The 25,049-nt window shown below is 43.1% G+C and overlaps 1 protein-coding gene across 1 annotated transcript; it reads left to right on the forward strand.

Annotated features, from left to right (window-relative positions):
- The first annotated feature begins 1,349 nt into the window (after positions 1 to 1,349).
- Positions 1,350 to 17,849, forward strand: Znf275 (zinc finger protein 275). The gene is made up of 6 exons (XM_032889879.1): positions 1,350 to 1,462; positions 3,563 to 3,638; positions 10,138 to 10,229; positions 10,672 to 10,786; positions 11,703 to 11,804; positions 12,025 to 17,849. Exons 2-6 carry the CDS (start codon positions 3,611 to 3,613, stop codon positions 13,017 to 13,019), a joined length of 1,332 nt encoding a protein of 443 aa, XP_032745770.1. The 5' UTR covers positions 1,350 to 1,462; positions 3,563 to 3,610; the 3' UTR covers positions 13,020 to 17,849.
- Positions 17,850 to 25,049: the final 7,200 nt, after the last annotated feature.

A 25,049-nucleotide genomic window follows, 5' to 3' on the forward strand; every position in this document is an offset into this window, starting at 1 on the left:
AGAAAGATGTTATCTATCTGACAAGAATAGAAAGTACATTATGTTCATTATTGCTAGAACTTCTTTTCCCTTCTTCCCTGTACTCTAGAACTCCCTCCGTGTGTGTCCATGTCTGTATGTGTGTATATTTGTATGTTTCAGTATATACATGTGTCTGTGTGTACGCGTGCACGCGTGCACGCTCTTGTGGAGGCCAGAGGAGAATAGCAGGTGTCATCCATGGCTTTTTTAAGCAGAATCTCTCAGGGGCCCGGAGATCATCACACAGGCTAGTCTGGCTGGCTGTCCAGCTCACTTACCTCCACTTCTCTAGTACTGAGACTACACTCAAGGACTTCATGGGCACTTCATTGGTTTTTGACATGGGCACTGAGAAGTGAACTCAGGTCCTCAGGTTTGCAAGACAAGCACTCTACCAGCCAAGCTATCTCTCCAGCACTTGACTTTCTTTTCTTATGCTGGATATGTCAAAATTATAGGTATTTACCTTTTGGTGCTACTTTTTGTCCACAGATGCTGGCGTTTCACAGACACACACACACACACACACACACACACACACACACACACACATCTGGTCATTCCTAACATCACCTGGATGGATGCTGGGGTGAACTTCTGGTGGTGGTTTGTATTGTTCTTTGGTTATTAGTGCCTCCCTCGGGAAACCAGTCAGTATATTTAAGAAAGAAGTTACTTGTGTCGCCAAGGATGAAAAATGAAAAGCAGTGAAGTTGAGTCCCAAAAGTCATCTTGAACTGACAGGTGCTTACAGCACCTCTGAACAAAGACACTTGTTTTGGGATTTGTGGTATGAAATTCGGGTTACTGTTTATTTATTGCTGTGTGGTCCCTAGTACGCATACAGTACTCTTACAGGAACTCTGCGGTGCCTGATGTGTGGCTCTTAAGATAGGCATGAGGGTCTAGCTTTGTTCACAGTTGTATTCTTAGAGTCTGGCACAGAGAGGGCTCATGCACGACTTTATGAAGGAACTTGGATCCCTGCACTCTTCTCTTGAGTGCCCTTCTCCAGCCCTACCATCATTCTGAAGGCCCTGGCCTTGCCAGTTTCTTCATTGTCTCCACCACTAACCATTTTGCCCATTTATTTATTTGTTATTCGTTTTACATTTGTTCCAAGCTCATCTCCTAGGATCCTTGAGTTTTACTCCCTAGTCTCATCTAGCCCACCTCCTCCCCTCACCCCGCCCAACACCCCCCTCTTCTGTCCCACCCCCCTCTCAGGCCAATCGCAGCCAACAGGCCGGGCGGGACCGGAGCCGAGGCGGGGCTTCGATCTCAGTACCCCAGGCGGCGCCCCCGGCTCCGGAAACGCGCTGCTGGGCTACAGGGCTCCGCCAGGCGCAGGCGGCTCCGTGGCGCTTCCTGCCACGCCGGGCCTGCTTACACCGCGCCGCTCTTCTTCTGTGAGGGCACAGAGTCAGGCGCCGTGGGCCGGGTGAGCGTACGGACTGTGGGAGGGATGTGCAGCTCGAGTGATCTTGAGATTGTGCGCGTGAGCAAGGATATGTGGCCGAGAGAGCTTGTGGGGCGGCAGGAGGCTGTGCTGGGAGGCCTGTGTGAGTGCGTGGACCTCGAGAGAATTTACCGGGAAGGGGGCGTTTTGTAGAAAGGCATGTTGCTGGGCCTTGGAGCAAACCAGGGGTCAAAAGGGAAAGGTCTCTAGTGGTGGGTGGGCATGGCGAGGCCCTGAGGCCTTCTCATGCAGGGCTGTGGGCAACAGTCCAAGGCGGGAATCGCGGATGTGTTGAGGCCTGTGTTGCTCTTTGGAGGATGCTAAGGACTGGGAAGAGGTCAGGAGCTGGGGATGGACTCACACACACAGCCCCCAGTGACACGGAGGCCTTAGGGCTGCCATAAGGGCTGAAGGGACTTTCCCCCTAGTATGGGGGAGGGGTTGGACCTCTGGGGCCCTGAAGAAGGTTCTGGCTTGGGGGTGGGGGAAGGGGATCTACCTTTCCATTTGAGCAGTGACTGCACAGGAGCAGGTACCGTTTCCTAGGGCAGAAATTTGGGAGTGCAGAAGGGAATTCTTGCCAGATGAAGAGGCATTCTACCATGGCCCTCCTGGGAACCACATTTTCTGGCACCACTCCATTGCCCCCTTCTAAACTCCTTTGCTGGTTCCTCCAGTCTATATTTGGGTGATTAATTACATGTCTTTTTTACACACATGCATACTCCCACTTGCCTGCTGCCCAAAGCCCATGGTCCTTTTCAGTGCCCCCACCCCCATTCCTGGCTCTCTTCCCAGAGGGCTCACCCTTTGCCAGCTGACACCCTCTAGCCAGCCTTGGACTCAGAGGCAGGCAGCCCCCTCCAGTCTCCTTGGTCAGTGGAACATTTCCTCTTAAACCTCAATCTCTACATTTTCCTTTAGGAGAAAATTTCAGATGGGACTAGTGGAATAGTACCTCTCCTGGGTAGGACTACGTACCTTACCTCTTCTCCCATTGGACTTTGCTATAGAAACAACATTCACAGTGTCTGACACAGTCTGGTCCATTGCCCTAAAGTGGTCTTGAATCTGTATTTAGAATGCCATAGAGCAGTGATTTCTAGCCTTCTGTTGGAGACAGACACCCCTTGAAAATCGGCTAAATAGTTTGAGTTCTCTTGCCAGAAGTCCCGATTAACCAAAGAACCTCAGAAGGAGCTCTGAGGAAAGCTGTCTGATATGAGGTGTGGGGGAACATCCAAATTCTAAACAGGTCCAATGTCTGCATGTTGAAAGATAGCAGTTCTGTAACAGGTACCCAGACCTGTGGTTCTACCACTAGAATTTTCACTGAATCATTAGCTCGGTTTCTAACAGTGATCCAGCCCTTCTAAAACTATCTGAGCCCTTTAGATGGCTCAGGGCAGCTTCATAGCATCTCACCATACTCCCAGTTTAGATCTTTTATATCCAGATGGTGTACCTCCATGATTCTATACTTAAATTTTATTTTGATTTTTAGAAAGATGTCACTGTGTATTGGAGAAATGGGAACATAAACCTTTCCTCAATTAAACATAACAAACAATATAAAATCCCCTTCTGGTCTACTTTCTGGCTTTTTATAGAATGAAATAAAGAGGGAAACTTCAACAGAGATAGGTGCCCAGGCAAAACTGAGAAAACAGATGCCTTCCCACCCACACATACAGAAAAAAAATGCACACTGACACAAATATTCCAAGAGAAACAGACTTTCCTGGTAAGACAGTCATCCCTTTTGGTCTTTTAGGATTCTACACTTTTGAGTAGTAGCCAGATTTCACAGTACAAGATGGGCCCATGGGCCTGTTGCTCACCTTTTGGTATGCCAGGTTCATTTGGGAACATAAAGACCAGGAACACCTGTGTTCCCAGGGTCCACTCAGTATATGTACCCTCGACTCACTAAGGCACATCCAGACCTTGGAAGTACCATTTTAATTACACAGCTTGTCTTGCCCTTGATTCTCAGGATTCAACTCAGTATGAGCAGGACAGGTTCCTGGAAGGTACACGTATGAGCTGCTTCTGTTCACCCAACTTATTTCAATCCAACAGGTTAGAAATTCTCCACAGGACTAATCTCTTGGAACTGTTCTAAACGAGATGAGTCATCCCTGTGTGTCATTTTTAGGTAAGTCTGAGTGTTTATAGCCTGTCTGAAGGTGGTAAATCTGCTGTGCTGCTGGAAGGCCCATGTGTGGGGTACAAGATAGTGAAGAAGTATTTGAGTTCTGGAAGTTCATGTATGCTAATGTTGCTGAACTACCTGCCCAGAAACAGTTCTGACAATTTTAGGACAAGATCCCTTTTGAGAGTTTGTAAACTTGAAGCACATTTACTCTGGCACTAAAGGGGACTGAACATCACTATTTTTGTGATCTGCTGCAGTTTGGTTTTCCGTTGGTATGATAAAACACCCTGAGCAAAATCAAGTAAGGGAGAAATGGGTTTATGTGCTTAACTCTTCGCAGTCATAATCCATCATTGAGGTAAGCCAGGGCAAGAAGCGTAGAGGAGCACTGCTTACAGACCTGCTCTCTGGTTCACTGCTTAGCCCTCGTGCCTAAGGATGGTCTCCAACATCAACCATCAACTAAGAAAATGTCTCTTCAACATAGCCACAGGACATTTTTATTGAGACCATTCTTCAATTAATGGTCCTCTTCTTAGGTGACTCTAGGTTTGTGTCAAGTTGATGATAAAACCTAAACAAGCGCATGTCCTGAAGATACTCCTACTGCACATTCTCATTTCAATACTTGAGGCAATCTAGGTGTTTGAAGCACCCGTAGAAGCTTCTGGAAACTTCCAGATGAGTCTTATTTGAGTGGTATTGCTATCTCTTCCTCCCCTGCTGTCGCAGAAAGATAATGCCCATCTAAGGAAGTACAAAGGACACCAAATTATTTCTTATTTTTATGGTATAGGTTATTTTATGTTTGTTGAATTCAGCTCTCAATTTCTGTTCTTTCAGGGAAAAAATAAAATACTGGGTTTCTTAGTGTTTATTATTCCATGAAGTAAATTCAAATAAGTTGCTCAGTTTGAATTCTATTGTGACTGGATACCATATTTTATTTATATGTTGATGGAGATAGTCAGGATGATTCTACAACTAGTATTGCAGGAAACACGTGTGGGAAGTCTCAATAACTATATGTTAATTCATTTAAAAAGTTACATATTGTTCTGAAGCAGGAAGATTTGCTCAACACATGAGCTCTGGTGTTTTAAAATTCATACTTACCCAGTCTTGCAATTGACACGACTGCTGCACATGTATTCTCACAGCAGATGTTTATTAAACAGCTGCAACATATGTGAACTTGGCAAGGCCCAATATGAAATTCACAGTTAACCCTGATGAAGCCTTTGTGCTCTGGGAATGGATACTCTGAGCCTTTGTTTTCCAAATAAAGAAAGACCATTGTTTGCCTCACAAGTTGAAGGTTTGTTTTCCTGCAATGGTCTGGTTCTCTTAGCTTTCTTTCTCAGTTAGCGGTAGTAGTATACTGTGGGAAAATCTTTAGGATTCAGGCTATGCTTTTCTGTCCTAAATGAAAGTGACTTATGTTCAAGATTACATTACAGTCTGTGTCCTTTGGGTGCACTACAATGACTTTCATGTTCTGTATGGAATTGCTTTGACTTTCATTTCCAAAGATCCACTTCACCTGCAATTGGCACTATTGTCATAGCATCCAGCTTCTTTTCTAGGTTAATTCCACCATTTTAAAGTAGAATAATTGTACAACACAGAGGTTAAGTGATCCAATTGTCTTCAGGATCGATGGTAGTTTTATTTTTAACCACAGTGGGATTCATGTGTAGTAACATTTTGAAATGATTTTCCTATACTTAGCTAATTGGGCAGAGTTTCCTTGTGAAAACAGGACCTACTTTTTCCCCTCTTCTTTTCATGAGTACTTCTAAATTGTCTGTGTATTCAAGGGCCCTGTTACTGTGGGTGGCCATCACGTAGCCAGCAGGACCTAAAGTGCTCTCAAGCCAAATCCCTGGGGTGAACTAGTATAGGAAAGGCCACTCCTATTGCTCAATAGGAAGGATAATTATCAAGTCTTTGGGGATTGTAGTTTCAGTACTTTTAAGAGTTAATCATCCCAATTAAGAAAAAACACTTCAGCGGGATTTGTTCCATTAAAGGTGGATGATATGGAAGACCTCTGTGCACACATGCATGCGTGCGTGTGTGCGTGCGTGTGTGCGTGCGTGTGTGTAAGAGACAGGAAAATATGTATGTATTTATGTAGTGATGCTCTGAAATGGCATGTTGATGGTATGATGTAAAGGTAGCTTCCAAACATATGTCCATTCCATGAAGCCTGCACAGTGGCCACTATCTTTTGGTTCTGGCCTGGATACTGGGGATCGTACATTATTTTATAGAAAACAGTGGTGATAACAACCAGTTCTAGTTGTGATAGTGACATGTGACAAGCAGCTCCAAGTGTTTATCCCGTGTGCTCCATAAAAGGAAACTTGCTCCATTCAACACACCACCTGCTTACACTAATCAGTTGTTCCACACTACATCATGTCCTATATGGTACCAGTATCTGCTACATACATACATAGGAGTAACCCGTGGAAAGAAGGTCCTATCCTGTTGGATCAGATTTTTTCTGAGAAAAGCAACTTCGAAAGAGAATTTTTCATTAGTTTGGATTAAACTGCCAGGGCTGGAGAATAAAGGTAAGGAAGTGACATTTGAGTTTACGCCAGAATTATTAGAAGGAACCTCCTGCAATAAGAGATAATGTTCTCGGCAGGTCTATGGGCTTTGAGGGCCATAGCCTTGGCATCTTATATCTGCATGAAGGTCGGTGTGTCGGGGTGATTGATAGAAGTAGGCTATACAATTATGTGTAGGCAAGAAAAGGCTTATAATAGACCATCTTTTTCCAGAAGTGTATATGTGATGTGATGTCTCTCTCTCTCCATCTCATTCAGTAAAATCAATGTCAATTGGAAGTGAATTGTTTTAAAAACAAAATCATGTAATAAGTTTATGACCAGTTCATTGTGTTTGTATAGGAAGCCAAAATCAAACTAGGCATTGAATGCCTAGCAAGAAGCATTAAGCCAGAGGAGCCCTGCTTTGTCCACTGAATAACTGGAGATGACCTCACACATTTGGAGAAGAAGTCCTTTTGCTAAACAATTAGCTAAAAATGGGTAGAAGGGCTTTCCAGGACTTTAGAGTCACATTAAACCTTCTATCCATACCTTCAAGAAATCTGTACTTAGACTTTCTGGTCACTCCTCTTCACGGACTGCCTATAAATTACCATTGATCCTTTCTCTTTGTCTATTTTTCCCATATGGGTATGCCAAGAAATACTGGTCATTTTATCTGACCTCAAGAGCCATTCTCCTGCCATTTCCTTGGTCTCAGCCCTGTTCTCTGGCATGCTAAGCATCTGTCTGATCACAGGTTTGCCTACCAAAGTTATCTAAAATTAGCACCTTTTTTGAAACTAGTGAAATTCAGCTTGGTGTCTAAAAATGAATTTTAAAAAAGTAGTCCTTTTCAGATCTTGTCTCTTTCCTTGTGTCTCACAAGCGTTGAATTAGTATATTTATTCTAGCTACTGGTCACTCTCAGCATATTCCTTCTTTGTATGAAAATTTAACTATATGTGTATATATTTTCTCCTCTCTTATTCCCCTCTTTGAGTTTTCAATCAAATATTACCCCTACCTGTTTCTTCTGAAAAAAAATTGCAATTTTTTTTCTTTTATTTTTTCGGAGCTGGGGACCGAACCCAGGGCCTTGTGCTTGCTAGGCAAGTGCTCTACCACTGAGCTAAATCCCCAACCCCAAAAATTTGCGATTTTGTAATCTGCTGAAATGTTATCTTAGTCTGGCCACCTATTGTTTTTTTTATGCTGAAACCTTCAAGGTTTTCTCTTGCATTGAGTTCTAGGACCTTGCACTAGAAACTTGAGAACTGTGACCCACCTTGGTCATTCACCCTGCATATACTTTTTCAGTATATTGGTTACAGTATACTATTTTCTGTGTTTTTACTTTTAAAATGTCTGTATCCTTAGCACTGTTTTTAGACAGTACATAGTCTTCTGTTGTAATACAATCTAACAGTCTCTACCTTCTGATTGAAAGTACTCAGTCCATTATATTTAATGTAAGTATTTGTATGATAGAGTTTAAATTTGCCATCCTACTATTTATTTCCATTTGTCCCATATCTTCTTTTCCCCTTTTCTTCTTTTGGAGTATTAGCATTCAGCACAGTCTTGGGGAGCTTGATTAAAAACACATGTTCATATGTTTAGCTACTGCTTATTCTTGAAATGCTCACCTAAATTTTCAAAAAATTGAAATGCAGAAGTTGAAAATGTCATGTCTCTTTATGCCTTTGTGTAACTCTAAGTCTGATTTCCTTCCATCTGAATGTTAACTTTGGTATAATTTATGGGTACAACTGCTAAGGGCAAGTTGTCTAAATGCCAGCGTTTGTCCAAAATATTCATATATCCTTCATTTTTGAATGTTCATTTATTCTCCATTTTTGATACATTTTTTTCTGACTACAGAATTCTTGGTTGACAGTCTTTTATTACAATAGTTAATTATTTTCTTTCTTTCCCAACATTTCTTCCTTCCAGCTACTTTTAAGATATTCCTCTTATCATTTTCAGAAATTTATGTTAGCTTTTTTTCTGGTTTTGTTTTAGATAGCTTCTATTGCTATATCTTCATATAGATAGCTTCTATTGCTATATCTTCATGTTTCCACTATTTCTTGTAGTATCTAATTGTACCCCGTGAAATTTTATTCTTATATATATTTAATCTACAGAAGTTCCATTTGGTTCTTTTCATATCCTATGTTTTGCCTTGTATCCCCATTTTTCCTTCAGTAATGGACCATAGTTAAATAATCCATTTTCCTTATCTATAAGTTATATTACTCATTTCTGGATGCTCCTGTTGGCAGCTGATTCTCTTTGCTGTAAGTCACATTTTTTGTATTTCTTGGTAGTTCAATAATTTTTTATTGGAAAGTAGATCTCATAATGATTATATTCTTGAGTGTCTAGACTTTGAGGGTTACGAGTAGTTATTTGTAGGTCAGTTTAATGTCCTTGAAACCTATAATTAAAATATTAGAAGGCAGATCTTTTGTAGTTTGGGCTTTAAGAATAGGCCATTATTCCTAACCATGTTCCTTCTGTGTTGGCTTCTGAATGTTCTGGGAGAAACATAGAATTGTATGTGAGTTGATCAGACCTTGAACATCTCCTTAACCTCTGTGTGTCCTAGGAACTGTTCAGCTTACAGTTCTTAGGCATTTCGCTCAATATTTGCAGTCAGAAAAGATTCAAGGGAAACCTTATGCATCTTTTTCACTTCTTTTTCCTACAAGGCACTATGCTTTCTGAAACCTGCTCTGCAAGCCCATCTGGTCTGCCACCCAGAATGCTAGCCTTAGAAGCTTCTGATGAGGTTGCTAAGCTCTGTGTGGTTTCACCCTTCCTACATGCTCAATCTGGAGGACATTACCTCCAGGTAGAACACTGAATAGTTAATAGAACTCACCTCATTTATTTATCTGCGGATCTTGATCCTGTGCTCCCAATGTCCTAGTATTAAAAACTTATTGAGCACATGTTTGCAACTTGTTTGCGGATATTAAATCTGTTCCTTGTTTCCATTCATCCCTTCTAAGATAACATATTTAAGTCTTTCTGGAGTTCCAGGTTTTTTGTAGTCCTTGAGCCAGTACTAAAATGTTTCCTTTTCCCTTAATTGTGAGTTGAATTGAGTTGACATCAGAACATGAACTATGTGGCTGTTTCTTTGAACTCACTGAAGTGGGAGGCCTATAGTGCACAGACATCTGTGGTAAGATCTTACAATAGCTCACAGACTTTGCAATATGGAGGAAAAGGTAACACATTCACACACACTGGCTTGAGATCTTTTCTTTATCATTATAGTATTTAAAGAGCTTTTCTTAGAAGTATTTTTCTCCAGCTGTTTTTCCAACCTCCCATTTTGTTGAAGAACATTCAAGAGGGTTCCTCATGGTATTCACCCAATGACCCAGTGTTATATTAGTGTGTGCTTTTAAAGGCTCTACCACTGGTGTAAGAAGTCCAGGCTCCTGCTCCTTGTCACCTCTCCTCCTTTCAGTTGCCCCATCAGTTTTAGGTATCCAAAAAAAGATACCTCATTTCTGAGTTATTTTCTCTGCTACTCTCTTTAGTGTGCTTCCTCCCTCTGTAGTATGAATATTGACCTCATCCAGGCTTACTTTAAGGGAACCCTATAGTCAACCAGTCTCTTGCAGCTAGTCTTCCTGCCAGCAGCTTTCTGTAGCTGTCTTCAACTGTGCCTGGACTAGCATTTGTTTGTCTTATCTTGCCTCCTTCTGGTCTGCCTATATTAATTCTTTTCCAGTCTACTTTCCTACTATATCAGATATGTTTTCTCAGGCATACTTATGCACTGCCTTGTCATTCAGTCAGCCTGAGAGAGAAGACTCTGCAAGATTTTTAAAGCTAGGAAAATCACTAATGTCATCCCAGGGAACCAAAAAAACAGGGCTGTTGTCACTCACAGCTTTTTTCACTTTCCTTAGCTCCGCCTGCTCCCCAAGGTCTTGCCCTTCCCCAAGACGGAACCCCAGGAAACCAGGTCCTGGCAGTCCCTCTTGAGATGCCGGAGGCCCAGGTGAGCTGTGCTTTCCTCTTGCCTTGCTTGAGATTTTGTCACTGCTCCCTGATTTTGGCCTCAGCCTCTGCCTCTTTCCCAGCATGACATGCAACAGGGTATGAACCCTGCCACTGCCTTCCTTCCTGTCCTCTGCTTCTCTCCCACAGGCTGCCAAGGAATGAATCCCCAGTGTGCTTATGATACCCATTGTGTACATAAGAGAGCTGAGTCTGTGTCTTTTGGGAAGACAGTGGGAATCCCAGGGCCAGACAACCTAGCTCTCCTTTTTTGTGACCATGTTTTCTTTCTAGGACTCCATGAGATTGTGGCTAGATCTCCATATTAGCAGCATAAACAGATGTGAATACTTCAGGTCCTAATCTTTTACCCCTGGCATCACTAGTGCCACCCTACCTCATTACAGATTAGGTAAAAAGACTATCAATATGATTTCTTTCAGGATTTGGTGTCATTTGATATTGTACCGTGGCACCTTACAGAACAGGAGTGGCTGAGTCTAAGTCTGAGTCCGGAGCAGCAGGCACTGGCATATTCCCGGGCTGTGACCTCCATTGGTAAGGATGTCTCCAGAACTTCTCAGACTCACCACCTACTGAAAATGGATTTGCAGATACATGGCCACCCCTTATCACCTCACTTTTCCCTTCCTTATTGGGAACACTCAACAGCAGTTCCCAAACTCCTCATGGCATGGAAAGATCTCCATTCCAGCCTTTCACTTGAAAGAAATTAGAATAGTAGTCCGTTAAATGGCTGAGCATGAAAAGATGCTTGCCGCAGAACCTACTGACCTAATTTCAGTCCCCAGAACCCATAAGGTAGGAGGAGACAATCAATTTCTGCAAGTTGTGGAAGTCAGAGGACAACATGCTTACCCAGGCACACAATAAATAACTGTAAAAATAGAAGTTAGAGCAATCTTGTTATGATAATTTAGAGTACTTTTAAAATTTAATATATTGTATTTAGATTAAGATTATATCACACATTAAATTGATCAGAATAGATGCTACATTTGATTTCAACCAAAAGGTTGAGACAATATATTATATCAGTTTTATCAATATATACACATATATTGATATGTATATATATATATGTGTGTGTATGAATTTATATTATGGCCAGTTGATTAGGGCTCGTTGTTGAGAATTATTTATCTATCACATGTTTGCATGGGGTAGGGAGTTTTTAGAAGGAGGAACTGTTGAGAGTTGTAGAGCTTTGGAAAGAGTATGATGTTCAGTGGGCAATGGGATAAATTCATCTAGCCAAGATGCTACCTACCATGTTTCCGGAGCTTCTGCTAAGAGGACCCAGAGCCTGCTTCCTACATTCCCCAGAAGGAGTTTGCCCTTGAGAAGTACATTTGAATTATATAGATGACTTATATAATACAGTAATAGACAGCTCTTCCCTGTTCCTCCATAGTGACATCATCAGTGGCTGCCTTCTTCTTCTTCCTAACAGGAGTTCCTGTTGTGAATCCGGCTTTGGTATCTCACCTGTCACAAGGACAACTTCTGTTGGTATCAGATCCATCCCTCAGCACAGATCACAATAAGCACCCTGGTGAGCATAAAGGAAACAGGAGGAAATTTGGGAGAGGATTAAAGGCAGCTGCTGAGCTCTTAGTTTTGAAATTAGACTCAGGACTCTCTCACCTTTCTCCTGGTGTTTGCCTCTGATGGCTTCAAGGTCTTTCCTGGTGCTCAGCAGTTGGGGGGAGAGGGGATTATTTTCCTGGGCCCTCTCTATACCGTTGTGTCTCATTTACACTTTACCATTGTAGAAAGCACCTCTGCGACTTCCCACCAGAAGATGGGTGAAGAAGCCCAGCTGCAAGAGATGGCATCCACGAGTTCCCCGAGGGCCAATGACCCCAGCTCTGAGGTCAAACAGAATGGGGACTCTGGGGGAAGGGGAGGGAGCCCACAAAATCTGCCCGTAGAACACCATTTTGCATGTAAAGAGTGTGGGGACACCTTCCGCCTTAAAGTGCTCCTTGTTCAGCACCAGAGGGTTCACAGTGAGGAGAAGGGCTGGGAGTGTGGCGATTGCAGGAAGGTCTTCAGGGGGGTGTCAGAATTTAATGAGCACAGGAAGAGCCACGCAGCTGTGGCCGCTCAGCCCCGGCCTGGCCCCAGTTGGGCTCTGGAAGATGCCTTGGAAAAGAGGGAGCAAATGGAGAGGGAGGCGAAGCCCTTTGAGTGTGAGGAGTGCGGGAAAAGGTTTAAGAAGAACGCAGGCCTTAGTCAGCACCTGAGGGTGCACAGCAGAGAGAAGCCCTTTGATTGTGAGGAGTGTGGGCAGTCCTTCAAAGCCAACACCCACCTCTTTCGACATCAGAAGCTTCACACTTCGGAAAAGCCCTTTGCGTGCAAGGCGTGCAGCAGGGATTTCCTGGACCGCCAGGAACTTCTCAAGCACCAGCGGATGCACACGGGCCACCTGCCCTTCGACTGCGATGACTGCGGCAAGTCCTTCCGTGGTGTCAACGGCCTGGCAGAACACCAGCGCATCCACAGCGGCGCCAAACCCTACGGGTGTCCTCACTGCGGCAAGCTGTTCCGGAGGAGCTCAGAGCTCACCAAGCACCGGAGGATCCACACCGGTGAGAAGCCCTATGAGTGCAACCAGTGCGGCAAGGCCTTCCGCCAGAGCTCCAGCCTTCTAGAGCACACGCGCATCCACAGTGGTGGAGCGGCCTTTATCGTCTTGGGCGACTGCGGCAAAGGCTTTCCGAGGCCTTCTGACCTCATCAAGCACAAGGCATCCACAGCGTGACTGAAACCCTGAGTGCGACAAGTGTGGCAAGGCCTTCAGGAGGAGCTCAGGTCTGAGCCGCCACCGTCGGATCCACAGTGGGGCTAAACGCTGTGAGTGCAGTGAGTGTGGTCGAGTGTTCAAGAGGCGCTCAGCACTGCAGAAAACACCAGCCCTCCATCACGAGTAAGCACTGCCGTGGGTCCCATAGCGTGTCTGCAGAGGCTATGGCTCAGTCAAAGGAGATGAACAGTTTTGTAGCGCTTATCTACTTTATTGTGTGAGAGGTTGAAATGATTTATACTGCCACCAGCAATTTATAAATATCACTGATTCCCAGTACACCTATTGAGAATAACTTTTACCATTTGAACATATATTGGCTAGTTTTCCTGGCAGAAGGTATCATCAAGGTATTTCAGTCTTTACATCCAGAATGAGAAGAAAAATCTGCTAATGGGGGTCTAGTATGGAGCTGGGAGGTCCTTTCCAAGCTCTGTCTCTAAGAGAAATGTAGCATTGTTCAATGGCATCAATATGAAAGGAAAATTGCCCCAAGATTTTGGCGTACTTGAATTTATAAAATTTTAGGGATGTAAATATAATGCTCAAATGCCATAATATTTAATTTATTAATTTAGCAATGCATATGCATTGTAAATCACATTATATGAAATAATATATTAATTTAGAAAATACTCCTTTTTCACTATCCTCCCTTTGTTTCTGTCTTGATGTGCATTTTTGACCTCACCAGCATGGGAACCTGTTTGAGTGATCTGAGCTATGGTAGCACTGTGACAATCCCTGGGTGAGGCTTTCACCAGAAGTCTCCTCCCAAGCCATAACAACATAATATTAGTACCATTCTTTGCGTGTTTTTGAATTATCACTCAACCTACAACATTACCATTTAAAGTGGTGATTTTTCAGACATCACTCCTGGGTCATGCTCCTAGTAAAACTTACTGGGCCGAAGATAAACTTTTTTTTTTTTGCCTCATTTTGCTAAGACAATTCAGTCCAGTAATCCCTATGAATACCCAAAACAAACATCAGTTGAGGTTTGTCCTCACACAGTATCATTTTGTTCAAAAGACAGTAAGAGCACCCCCGAATGAAAGGGACATCTTCAGGACATAAAGGTAAAATGACACCTCTTCCTTGGAAGATCCTTAAAACACTTCCTCCGTTTGCAGCTTTGAAGTGGGGAGTAGTCACAATCCCTACCTCCTAAGGTTCTCCTAAGGAGTGTGCCTTTCCTACAAGGATGCTGCCTGTAAGGAGGTGTATGTACTCGGTTAAAGTCACTTGTTGGTGTCACACAGCTCATTAGCACCAGAAACTGGGGTGGACCCCTCAGGCCTCCTGACTGCTAGTCTTATCTTTTATGCATAGTATTTCTGTTTTCTTGCATGCAAATTATTCGTTCATCTCCTTTGACTAGTTATCAAGTTACCTTGGAAATATTGACTTTATATAGTAGTTCTTTCTATATCAATTGTGATTTTATTTTCTAATTTTTATTGCTTCTTTTTTTGTACCTTATTACATTTTTGTTGTGCAAGTTTTAGGTTTTTTTACATATCCTTGAATTCTTTTTTGTCTGTTAACCTGTGATTTTAATTGCTTCAGTACTTAGATATGATAACCTTTTCTTGGAGAATTTATTTACAGAAGAAAAGTTAAATTGCCCGCCCATCAAGAAAGTGACCATACAAGGTGGGCAGGTTGGATGAGAGTGGGCCAGAGAGGCAGGCCCAAGCCACATCTAAGATGCAGACTCTCTGTGGGCAGCACTTGACTATACAACCTGGCCACTATGTCTGCCATACATTGCTCAGAGCACTCTGATTGCTCATCAGTATAGCCCCAGCTACCAGCAACAGGGCTCAGCTTCCCCTAGACCAACAGAATGGTCCCAGTGTGGCAGCAGCTAGCCATCCTTCAAGCTGTCAGGAGCCTTGACTATTTGGATTCAGTGACTGAGCAGCAGCTCCATCTAAGAAACATTTCAGACACAGAAGACTGACCTGACTGGTACTGTTATGTAACCTTCATTCTCCTCCAAACAAGTGACTCTGAAATGAGAATGATCAACTTTGTGGCTTCTGCTTTGGGCAACTAGATTGAGAAACTTGCCCATGTGTTCTGGCATCACTTCCTACTGTCACATCTAAGAAGGATGACATATAGGCCTGGAGAGAAATGGAGGTTTGTTCTTCCAGTAGCCTGCCTGCCATGCCACAAAAGCTGGTTGCACCAGGTCTGGTCTAGGACTTGGAGAAGCCATGCCCAAGAGGGCAATAAAACAAGATCAGAGAACAGGAAGCCACCTGACAGTTCATGTGGCACAGAAATTGAAACTGATCACACTGCAGTTGGGCCATTGCTTCCGGCAAGCCCCCTCAGAAGAAACAGCAGGTGAAGAAGGTGGCCACATCGGGGCTGTGGCCTGACTTTCCAGTTGTGCCCTGAGGGATATTACAGGGCCAGAAAATGTGCCCTTATGGCCCCCTAGTGAGGAACGTTAGACTTTCTTTGGGGCACAGCCTGAAAGGGCTTCCAGCCCCATCCTGGGAAGCAAGATCTAACTGACAATGACCTCTATGATCTTGGTTAAAAGGGCCCCTCTAAAGCCCCAGGCCACCACAGTGGCCCTGTAGGCCTTCTCTATGCTGGAGAGAAGCCAACAACAGTTGCTATATAGCAACTCCTGTTGCTCTGTGGGCTCAGTTCTGGTGGTTTCTTGTGAGCCAGTCTGAACCCACTTCTTTCTCTACTTTTCTCATTGTGAGCTGTTAGGACCTGCTTTGTACAGCTATTATTGGGTAAGAAATGTTGACATCCACAAGGGAGCAAATCTTGGCACCTTTACCTTGAAAGAATGCCATTTCTTGCTCAGTCACTCATCATTTGTCAAGGTTGACAAAAGATATTATTGAAGTCTAGAGTAACACTAACTTGGCAGGTAGCAGAGAGTAGTCACTGCCCAGCTAGGGCAGGACGTCTCTTCCTACCCCTTCCTACCCTCTTCTACTCTTTTCTAGTTTGGATTCTGTAATTTTTTTCTCTTGAACAAATCCTTTTTCAGAGTTAACACTAAAAATTGGTGTCTTTTCCATGACTGTTGTCAGATCAGCTTTTAAACGGTGTTGGCAGTGAAATCCCTACTCTCTCCAAATGCAGTCAGTGTTGTGGCTTTAACGTGTGGCCCATAGTTTGATCCTTTGCCTTGGGTAATGTAGGGGTGGATTTCCTTGGATCCTCTAGGTGTATGGTCTATGTCCAATGCAAACATTTCTTGCAGTGTGTGCTTGTCTATGCATTTGTGTATCTACCTCATTGTACTTTTCTTTCTAACCACATACATTCTTCTTGCAAGGGAGTGGAGAGCAGCTGGATTACATAAAATTCTGGCTCTCTATAGAGATCCATCCCTTTACCATATTAAGAAAGAAGTCCTCTGTGACTTTTATTCAAGTTTTTGAATACTTGCTGAAGTTTTTAAAAAGCAAATGTTTACCATTTTGCTGCTTATTATGATTAACTATATCAATTGGTTGTATCATGCCTACTCTTGGATTAATAGAATAATCCCACCAGATCACCAGAAAGATGTGTGAGCATCTTTCTCCCATGATACTGCATTCTATGTGCTTGATTTTGTGCTTGAAGTGGCATGACACCCGCCCTGCCTGTAGTTCTAGGCTGTGGCCTTGTTGTGTGCCACGTGACTTGCCACCTCACTTCTGGACCACATTAATTAAACCAACCCCAGACACCTGACCCAAAGGCAGCAACCAGCAGTCAGACCTAATTAGAGAAGGTAGACTTGGCCTTTTAGGACTGTGAAATGCAAAAGAGGAAACTGATATGTCTCGTTGGTATTGGAGGCATGGAGGGATGCACAAGGTATTTCAAGGAGTTGCCCATGGAGGTAGAACCAAGGAGATCTACATGTTCTGCCCAGAACTGCGTGGGCCCCACCATAACAGGCTTGGCTGTATCTTCCTGGATTGCTGGCAGCTGTCTTCATCAGTCTATGTGTGTCCCCAGCATAGACACCCCCTGCCATGCCGTTAGCCAACTTGAATGGGTCTGTGCTTTTTTGAAATTTGTCAAGAGCCAATTGCATTTGACAGTTGGGCTGCTTCCTGAGAAGATTTGTATTGCTGGCTTTCCTCCCATTCTACCCATCCAAAAGTCCTGGCCTAAATCCAGTTGATTGACATGAACACCTGTTTAAATGTGGTACTACTCTGTTCACTAAGATGGGTGTAAACCTATGCCTTTTAGTTTCTGGGTTTAACCCATGATCTTCTTTATGAGTGTAGTTCCTTTTCTGAACAGCATTTGACTCATAACATGAGCTCATTGTAGCCCATTCTATTCTGTTTTTGAAGTGTTTTACTATTTCCAGCAAACCCGCTAGATTAGGGGATTGATGACACCTCTATTCCTAGTGTACTTGCATTCTGTAGTTCACATTACATTGGCTTGAGTACTTAGTTTCAAAAATAGAAATGGTATATTTGAACATGATCCTCAGTGCTACTTGTGTATCTCTGAGAATAGTAGTTACATCCTGCCCCAGTTTGTATTGTTTTAGAGGCATTCTTGTTCTTCCCCAGTCTAATTCTCTTGTCTGTTTTATGGCACTCACTATAATTAGCCTTGCACTAGAGTTGTTTGTGGTCTTGACTTCTCCTCCCCTTTTTTCAGCCTTCCCCAACCTATTAGATTGTGAGCTCTTAGAAGACAGGGGTGGCCCTTCATGTCTAATCCCCTACCAAATCTAGCACAGTGCCTTGCATCTAGTAGATTTCAATAAATATATGTTAAATAGCCTAGGTCTTCCTTGACTCATTTTATCTGTGCTTCGTTTATCAACTCCTCCCCTTGTCTTCACCATGGGATAGTTCCACATAGAAAATTGCCCTTCTGGTACTGAGCTCAGCTGCCAGCTTGATCTCTGCTAGGATTGGTGGTCTTTGCACTTACTGGACACCTGGAGGGGACAGGCAGCACTATGGTAGAGGGGAGGGAGGTTTACCTGTAGCCGAGAAACTGTTTTCTCCATCTCTGACTGGCTCCCCAACCTCTGAATCTGAGATGGAAGTCAAAGTCCAGATTTTGAATTGTCAGTTCGAGTCTGAGAATGAGGTGGCAAATGGTTTTGGGTACTTGAGAGTATGCCTACCTCTTAAGTCTGAGAAGAGACAGCAGTGGGAAGTCCTGTTAGCAGCCAGTGGCACCCTCTCTCTGATAAACGTTGCCTCAAAAATGAGATCGGATACAACTGTCTCAAATGCAAAGCCAGCTGCCCAGTTGGGGGAAGACAAACTCGAGGATGGGAGACCCAGTGGAAAACAATACTTTAGAAAAGAAGCATGACTCCCTAAGAAGTTGTTTCCTTAGATTCTTGCAAGGACTCAGGGATGCCTAATCATCTTTCCTCTAGGATCCCATCAGCACAGCCAGTGACTCTTAATAAATTTACATGAGACTGGCATAACAGCTACCTGATTCTCTGCTTCCCAGTGTCTCTGCACTTAAACCCAGCTTAGCTATTTCTGCTCGCAAGCCAGTTGTGAGAAATGAAACTGTCATTTTTGGGTTTGTGTATTACTAATAATTCCATCTATTTTTCCCTTAAGTGTGTACAAGCATGATTCTAGCAAGCTTAAGTGTGTATGTCTAGCAACCCTGGACATGCAGTTGGGGAGGGAGGGAGTGCACAGCCTAGAACTCTCTCTGTCTCTCTTTTTGTCCCCCCATCTTCCTCCCTCTCTCCCTCTCCTAGTGCCCCTTCCTTGAAGAACCTAGTAGCTTCTCCATCTCCGACTTCTCCAGAGCAAAACAGAAGGCATCAGATGTAGCAAGGATATATGTTGTGGCTTTGTCTTTAGTGGAAGAGTCAAATACCCAAATATCTTGGAGATACCATGCGAAGTCTCAGCAGTTTCTGGTTGTCATTTTATGGGCTGGTGTAAGCACTGTTCTCTTCCTTCTGTCCCAGGTTTCCATCACCTAGTCTACCTTGGCCTTCTTGGAGCTGGAGGCCCACCAAGCAAAGACAACTGGCTCATAGACAAAGTGGCTTCTGCTTTACTGTATAGTGTATTTTAGCTTCCTTTCCTCAGTGTCTCCTGGTCCATTTTCCTGAAGACTCTGAATCTGTGTCTCAGTCTATCCACCCCACATTTCCAGGTATACACTGGAAATGCATTTCCTTAAAATGCAAAGCCACTAGTGTTGCATACATGTAATCCCTCAAGAGACAGAAGGATCTCAAGTTTAGGCTAGCCTGAACTCTAGAACAAGACCCTGTCTGAAAAACGAAGTACTAGTCACACAATAACATGAATCCAGACTTTTGAGGCAATATGTACCAGAACTATCCCCTGATTTCCTCGTTTCTCATCTTTTTTCTGACCTGTATTCAATATACATTTATTGGGTGCCTGCTTTGTGCTTAACCCCAGATGCAAATGGCAAGGTTCCTGCAAGAGAGATGAGGTTTTCTGTAGACAAAATATTATAAGACACAAGTGTTCACTTAACCTTTAGAATTTATTATATACTTTAGTGGTGTACTGGGTGGTTTTGTGTGTCAACTTGACACAAGCTAGAGTCATGAGAAAGAAAGGAGCCTTGGTTGAGGAAATGCCCCCATGAGATCCAGCTGTAAGACATTTTCTCAATTAGTGATCAATGCGGGGGCCTCAGACCATTGTGGGTGGTGCCACCCCTGGGCTGGTGGTCCTAGATTCTAGGAAAAAGCAGGTTGGAGCAAGCCAGAGTTCAAGCCAGTAAGTGGCACCCCTTTGCATCAACTCCTGCCCTGCATGAGTTCCTGTCCTGACTTCTGCAATGATGGACTATGATCTGGAAGTATAAGACAAATAAACCCTTTCCTCCCAACTTGCTTTTTGGTTGTGATGTTTCATCAGAGCAATAGAACCCCTGATTAAGTCAAGTGGGTACAATTTACACTTCACCTAAAGAGCTTCCGGCCCACCCCTGCCCTGTTCCTACTCCTGTCAGTTTAACTTCATTGGCATCCCTGCTTCTGCCTCTACCTGTCCCAGGCAAAACTACTCTGAACCAAAATAAAATCAGTTGTCAGGTGTAGAAATCCTGGTCCACAAACAAGTCTCATGACATTTGTTCACTGACCAGTGGGCCATCCTGTGCTCCAAGGAAATGGTACTAAAATGTCATAACTCCACCATTTCCAAAGGCAGGCACAGGGCTCAGCTACATCCTGTATGGGAGATCTGCTTCTACTTCTCTGTCCATCACTGCCTTCTGTCCCACCCATGCCAATTCCACCGGGACTTCTAAATTCTTTCTGTATTGTGTCAGTTCTGCAGAAGCATGATCTCCTGTTTCTGGGTCCACAGTCTAGAGGCTTCTGACAATTCCTCCTACTGTACTATATTGTCATCTTGACTGTGGACTATCCCTACCCAGAAGTCTCCGTCACCTCAGCCCTACCTCTCATACCACCATCACTGTTCTGTACCCAACTGAAAGAGGCCCTTTGTGTCACCAAATCATAACCATGCCTGTTATAAGTGGCCTGTCCCCAGGAGCCACCCCCAAACAGGGTAAGGTAGATCAGCCTGACCTAGAACTTGACCGTAAGGCTGTGCTTATATAGCAGGAGGGAAAGCAGATGTCTTTGGAGTGCACAAAGGATCAAAACTGTCCCTCCTCCACTGAAGGGTAAGTCCTGAGTTATTGGAATAAGGTGTCTGGGACAGGGTATGCAGCCTCTGCCTGGTGTCCCCACAGAGTGAAGCCATAGAGACGATGGATAGATTATCCACTGGGTAAGGGAGGGCCTAACTGAGCTGGGCCGGCCTCAACTCTTGGGAACAGTGACCACAGAGCCCATGGCAGTGCCCATGGAATGGTTCAGTACATAGGGTGAGTTTTCCCACCTCAATTAACTCAATCTAGAAACTCCCTCACAAACATGCCAGGGGCTAGCCTAACATAGCTCATCCCTTATAGAGATGACCAGAGGCTTGTCTCCTACACAATTCTAGATCCTGCCAAGTTGACAATTTTAACCACCACACTAAGTATCCCAGGGGTAGAACTGGATAAAAGTGAGTAGATAAGGTAGAAGGCTGCTAACCTGCTTGGAATTGGCAAGCGTTGTCAGGTTCTTGATTGAGGAGTGAACCTTCCATTGACTCAGAAGATTCCTGCTGTGCTTTGAAAATACTGTTTTACATTTATTTACTTTTTTAGCATGAGTGCACATTGCTGTGGAAGAGAATGTAAGTGGCAACATACACACATGGGGAGGCCAGAGAACAATTTTCTTTTCTTTTCTTTTCTTTTCTTTCTTTCTTTCTTTCTTTCCTTCTTTCTTTCTTTCTTTCTTTCTTTCTTTTTTTAACAAAGGAAGCATTTAATTGTCCTTCTTACAGTTCAGTGGCTAATCCATTACCATCATGTTTGAAACAGACAGACATGGCAGTAGTTGAGATTTTGTATTCTCATTCCACACCAACATCAGGCTGAGAGAGGGAGAGGGACATTGGACCTGTTGTGTGGTTTTGAAACTTCAAAGCCTACTCCTAGTGACACACCACCTCCAACAAGAACACACCTCTTCCAACATGGTCAAACCTCCGAATCAACTGGAAATTAAGCATGCAAGTAATCCCTATGTGAGGCATTATTCAAACCATGAGAGTATATTTAAAACTGGAGAACAATTTTCAAGAGGTGATTCTTTCCTTCCATCATGTAGGTCCAGAAATAAAACTGTTCAGCAGCTTGGCCCAAGGCTCCCAACAGGAGCCTCTTGAACCATGAACCAAAATAAGCTTTTCTTTGTAAACCTTAGTAACTAGCCCTAATAATTCTGTAATAGCAATAGAAAATGGGCTTTAGACCTCAAAGGCGGGGAGTAGTAAGGTTTGGTGGATGAGTAGAAGGGGTTGAATGGTAAAGATTAGGATCTATTGACTTGAATCAAAAGAAGTGTCATAACACCAAACTCACTTTGGAAGAGTTTGATAATCTATCCAAAACTAAGTGGCCAAGGCCAAAGCCCAAATTTCACCATCAAAGAACAAATGTAACATTTAATAATTGTTAAATTCTAAAATTCATTGTCATATCCCGAGTTTCAGAAGCATCTCAGTCCTGTCAACCATGGTTGGCCCTTGGCATCCCTGGGCTGCACTCTTGCCCACTTCCCACCTGCTGCTGCTGGTTTTGAGACAGCTAACTTTTCAAAAGAAAAGTTTTAGCAACATGTTTGCCAGAAGAAAATTTGTGCCTAGCATTAACAATGTAGTCTTGCGCTGGCTACTGTTTTATGATCTTAATACACGCTATAGTCATCTAAAAAATGGAACCTCAGTTATGAAATACCCCTACTAGATTTGCCTGTAGGCAATCCAGTGAGGCTTTTTCTTGATTAATGATGTGAGAGGACCCAGCCCATTGTGGGAAGTGTCACTTTTAGGTAGTGGTACTGGATGTTGTGTTTGAAATTCTGGCTAAGCTAGTTATGAGGCAGTAAGCAGCATTCTTCCATAACTTCTGCTTCAGATGCTGTCTTCAGAGTCTTGCCTGTTTGAGTTGCTGCCTTGATTGCCTTCAGTGGTGTTCTATTACCTCAAGGTGCCAAGGAAATAAATCCTTTCATCCCCAGGTTCTTTTGGTGTTTTATCATAGTCATATAAACCCTTAGTCAAGTCCATCTTTATGGAAAACAGCTGGTATTTGTGGTGGTTTCTTCAATGGTGGTTTTCCTCAAGCATTTTGGATAGCCTGGTTTGAAGTTGCTTTAATTTAACATAAAAATCTGCTTGAAAGCCTTTTTCTCTGTTTATTAATTTCTTCATTTTCATATCTTTAATTATTTTGGGATCAGAGATGTTTTATGCAAGACATAATAATGGTACATAAGTTTGTACATTTTCCTGCTAGGCATTGTGCTTGCTTTTTTTTTTTTTTTTTTTTTTTTTTTTTTTTTTTTTGGAGCTGGGACCCAACAGGGGCCTTAAGCGCCTTCCTAGTAAGGGCTCTACCACTGAGCTAAATCCCCCAGCCCCTGTGCTTGCTTTCTTACAAGATGAGAATTCCCAGGGTTTTTTTTTCTGAACACACTCATGGCCTAAATGGAATTAAGCAACTAAATAATTCCATTCCTAAAGTTCCTTTATTTAACCCCATAAATGCCAGTATGCCAAACTATTGAGTGACACAATTACTGTCTTGTATTATTATGAGAAATTCACAAACATTCTTTTACAATTCACTTTCATTTGCAAGTAAGCCATGAATATACTCCTATTAAAGTATTAAAGAAATATAAGTAAAATGAAGCCCCCCTTAGCCATTCTTTGGCCCCTCCTGCTTTTATCCCCTCTGACAGCACTTGTCCTGACATTTTTTTGTACATGTGTATATGAATATACACACTGGAGAATTGAACACACTATCTGTTCATTCTGCAATGGACATCTTCATCTAACTAAGAATGTTAGAAGAAAAATCTTCAGTGCAGCGGCATTCCACAACATGAGTTGTTGAGCTTCGTTGACCCTTTTCATAATTATTCAGACATTTCCAGGGTTTCTTCTCATGTAAACAGTGCTTTCACAGGCTCAGTCCAGACACTTGCATGCAGCAGGTCAGAACTATAAGGACAGGTGCTGAGTTTGGTAGAGGCAAGCAAACTGGCTTCAAGAAAGGCTTGCACTATTGTAGTGGAAAGGAAAATGTGGGCTTGGTTTTATTTTTGTGGTGCTGGGGTGAGATCTAGAGCTTTATGTGTCGTGTATGAATGTCACCACTAAGGGTAGCTTTGGGAAAATTGAAGATTGAGTTGGTGAAGGCAGCTCCAGTCCATGCAGTTTTTCAGAGATCCCAGTTCCTTGCATTCCATGTCTCTTCTAAACTGTGTGATATTCAGTTTATTTCCCCAATCCACTGTAGACTTGGCCTTCTGTAACCTACAGTAAAGATAACAAGGTGACAAAATGCTATTAGAAAATTTATAGAGCACTCTTTCCCTCTTGATGTCTGAGATGGCCTGATGACCATAGAGTGCTAATACACAGGGCCCCACTCAGCTAGAGAGCACTGCCTTTACCACAAGTCACACTTTAACATAGACATGTCCATGTTCTGGCTTTTTCAATTCCAAGGGGAAGAAGAAAACCTATCCAGAGCAAGCACACTTCTTCCAAGCACGGCAAGCACAAGTTAAACACACCTACACTACTCACATGTTTTAAAATATATTACATTCTTATTTCTTTTGTGTGCACATGGTGGGTGTCGGGGGCTACAACTGCCATAGTACACATGTGGAGGTCAAAGGACAAGTGGGAATCAGTTCCCTCCTTCCAACATATGGGTCCCAGGGATTGAACTCAGGTTTTCAGTCCCAGTAGGTAGCAGGCACCTTTACCTGCCCTTGAACTCTTATTTCTAAGATACCCACGTATGTCATAGAAGAGTAAAGCAATTGTCTACCTGAGCAGTCTGCACCAGAGAAGCAGCTCTCAGACAGAGAGGAGGCAATTAACAGATGTCAAGAGGCGATGGTGTGTTCACAAGTTATAGCCTGTGCATTTCAGCAAAGTATGAAAGTGGGTGAAGAAAAACCCCTTTGACCTTAAAATCAAAATGGACCCCCCCCACACACACACTACTATTTCCTGGAGCAGGAAACAAATTACTTGTTTTTAAGAAGTTTCCAATCAGGAATGTGATAGAAGCAGATACACTTCTGTCTTTTTTGATGTTTTGTTTCCAAACAATTTTCTTTGAATCAGAATCTCTTATGTTTCACATGCTCTTCCTTGCATTAGTGACCAGAAATGAGGTGGAACTCCCCAGCTCCTTCCTGAAAGAGCTAAGTAGGATCTTACTATAGGTTGAAAAGAGTTCCACCCTAACTGAGGGATTGTGAAAAATGAACTAAAATTGGTTTTATTGACTGTCAATGGATTGTAGTACGGCATATCCAGAGACTATTGAAGACAACTTAAGATGCTTAATTTA

This window comes from Rattus rattus, chromosome X (genome assembly GCF_011064425.1).
Source record: "Rattus rattus isolate New Zealand chromosome X, Rrattus_CSIRO_v1, whole genome shotgun sequence".
In the NCBI taxonomy this organism is placed as follows: Eukaryota; Metazoa; Chordata; class Mammalia; order Rodentia; family Muridae; genus Rattus; species Rattus rattus.

Coding starts and splice junctions, on each gene's coding strand:
- Znf275 (XM_032889879.1), top strand. CDS start 3,611: ATGAGTCATCCCTGTGTGTCATTTTTAG. Junction 10,787..11,702: donor CCGGGCTGTGACCTCCATTG/GTAAGGATGTCT, acceptor TCTTCCTAACAG/GAGTTCCTGTTGTGAATCCG. Junction 11,805..12,024: donor AGATCACAATAAGCACCCTG/GTGAGCATAAAG, acceptor TTACCATTGTAG/AAAGCACCTCTGCGACTTCC.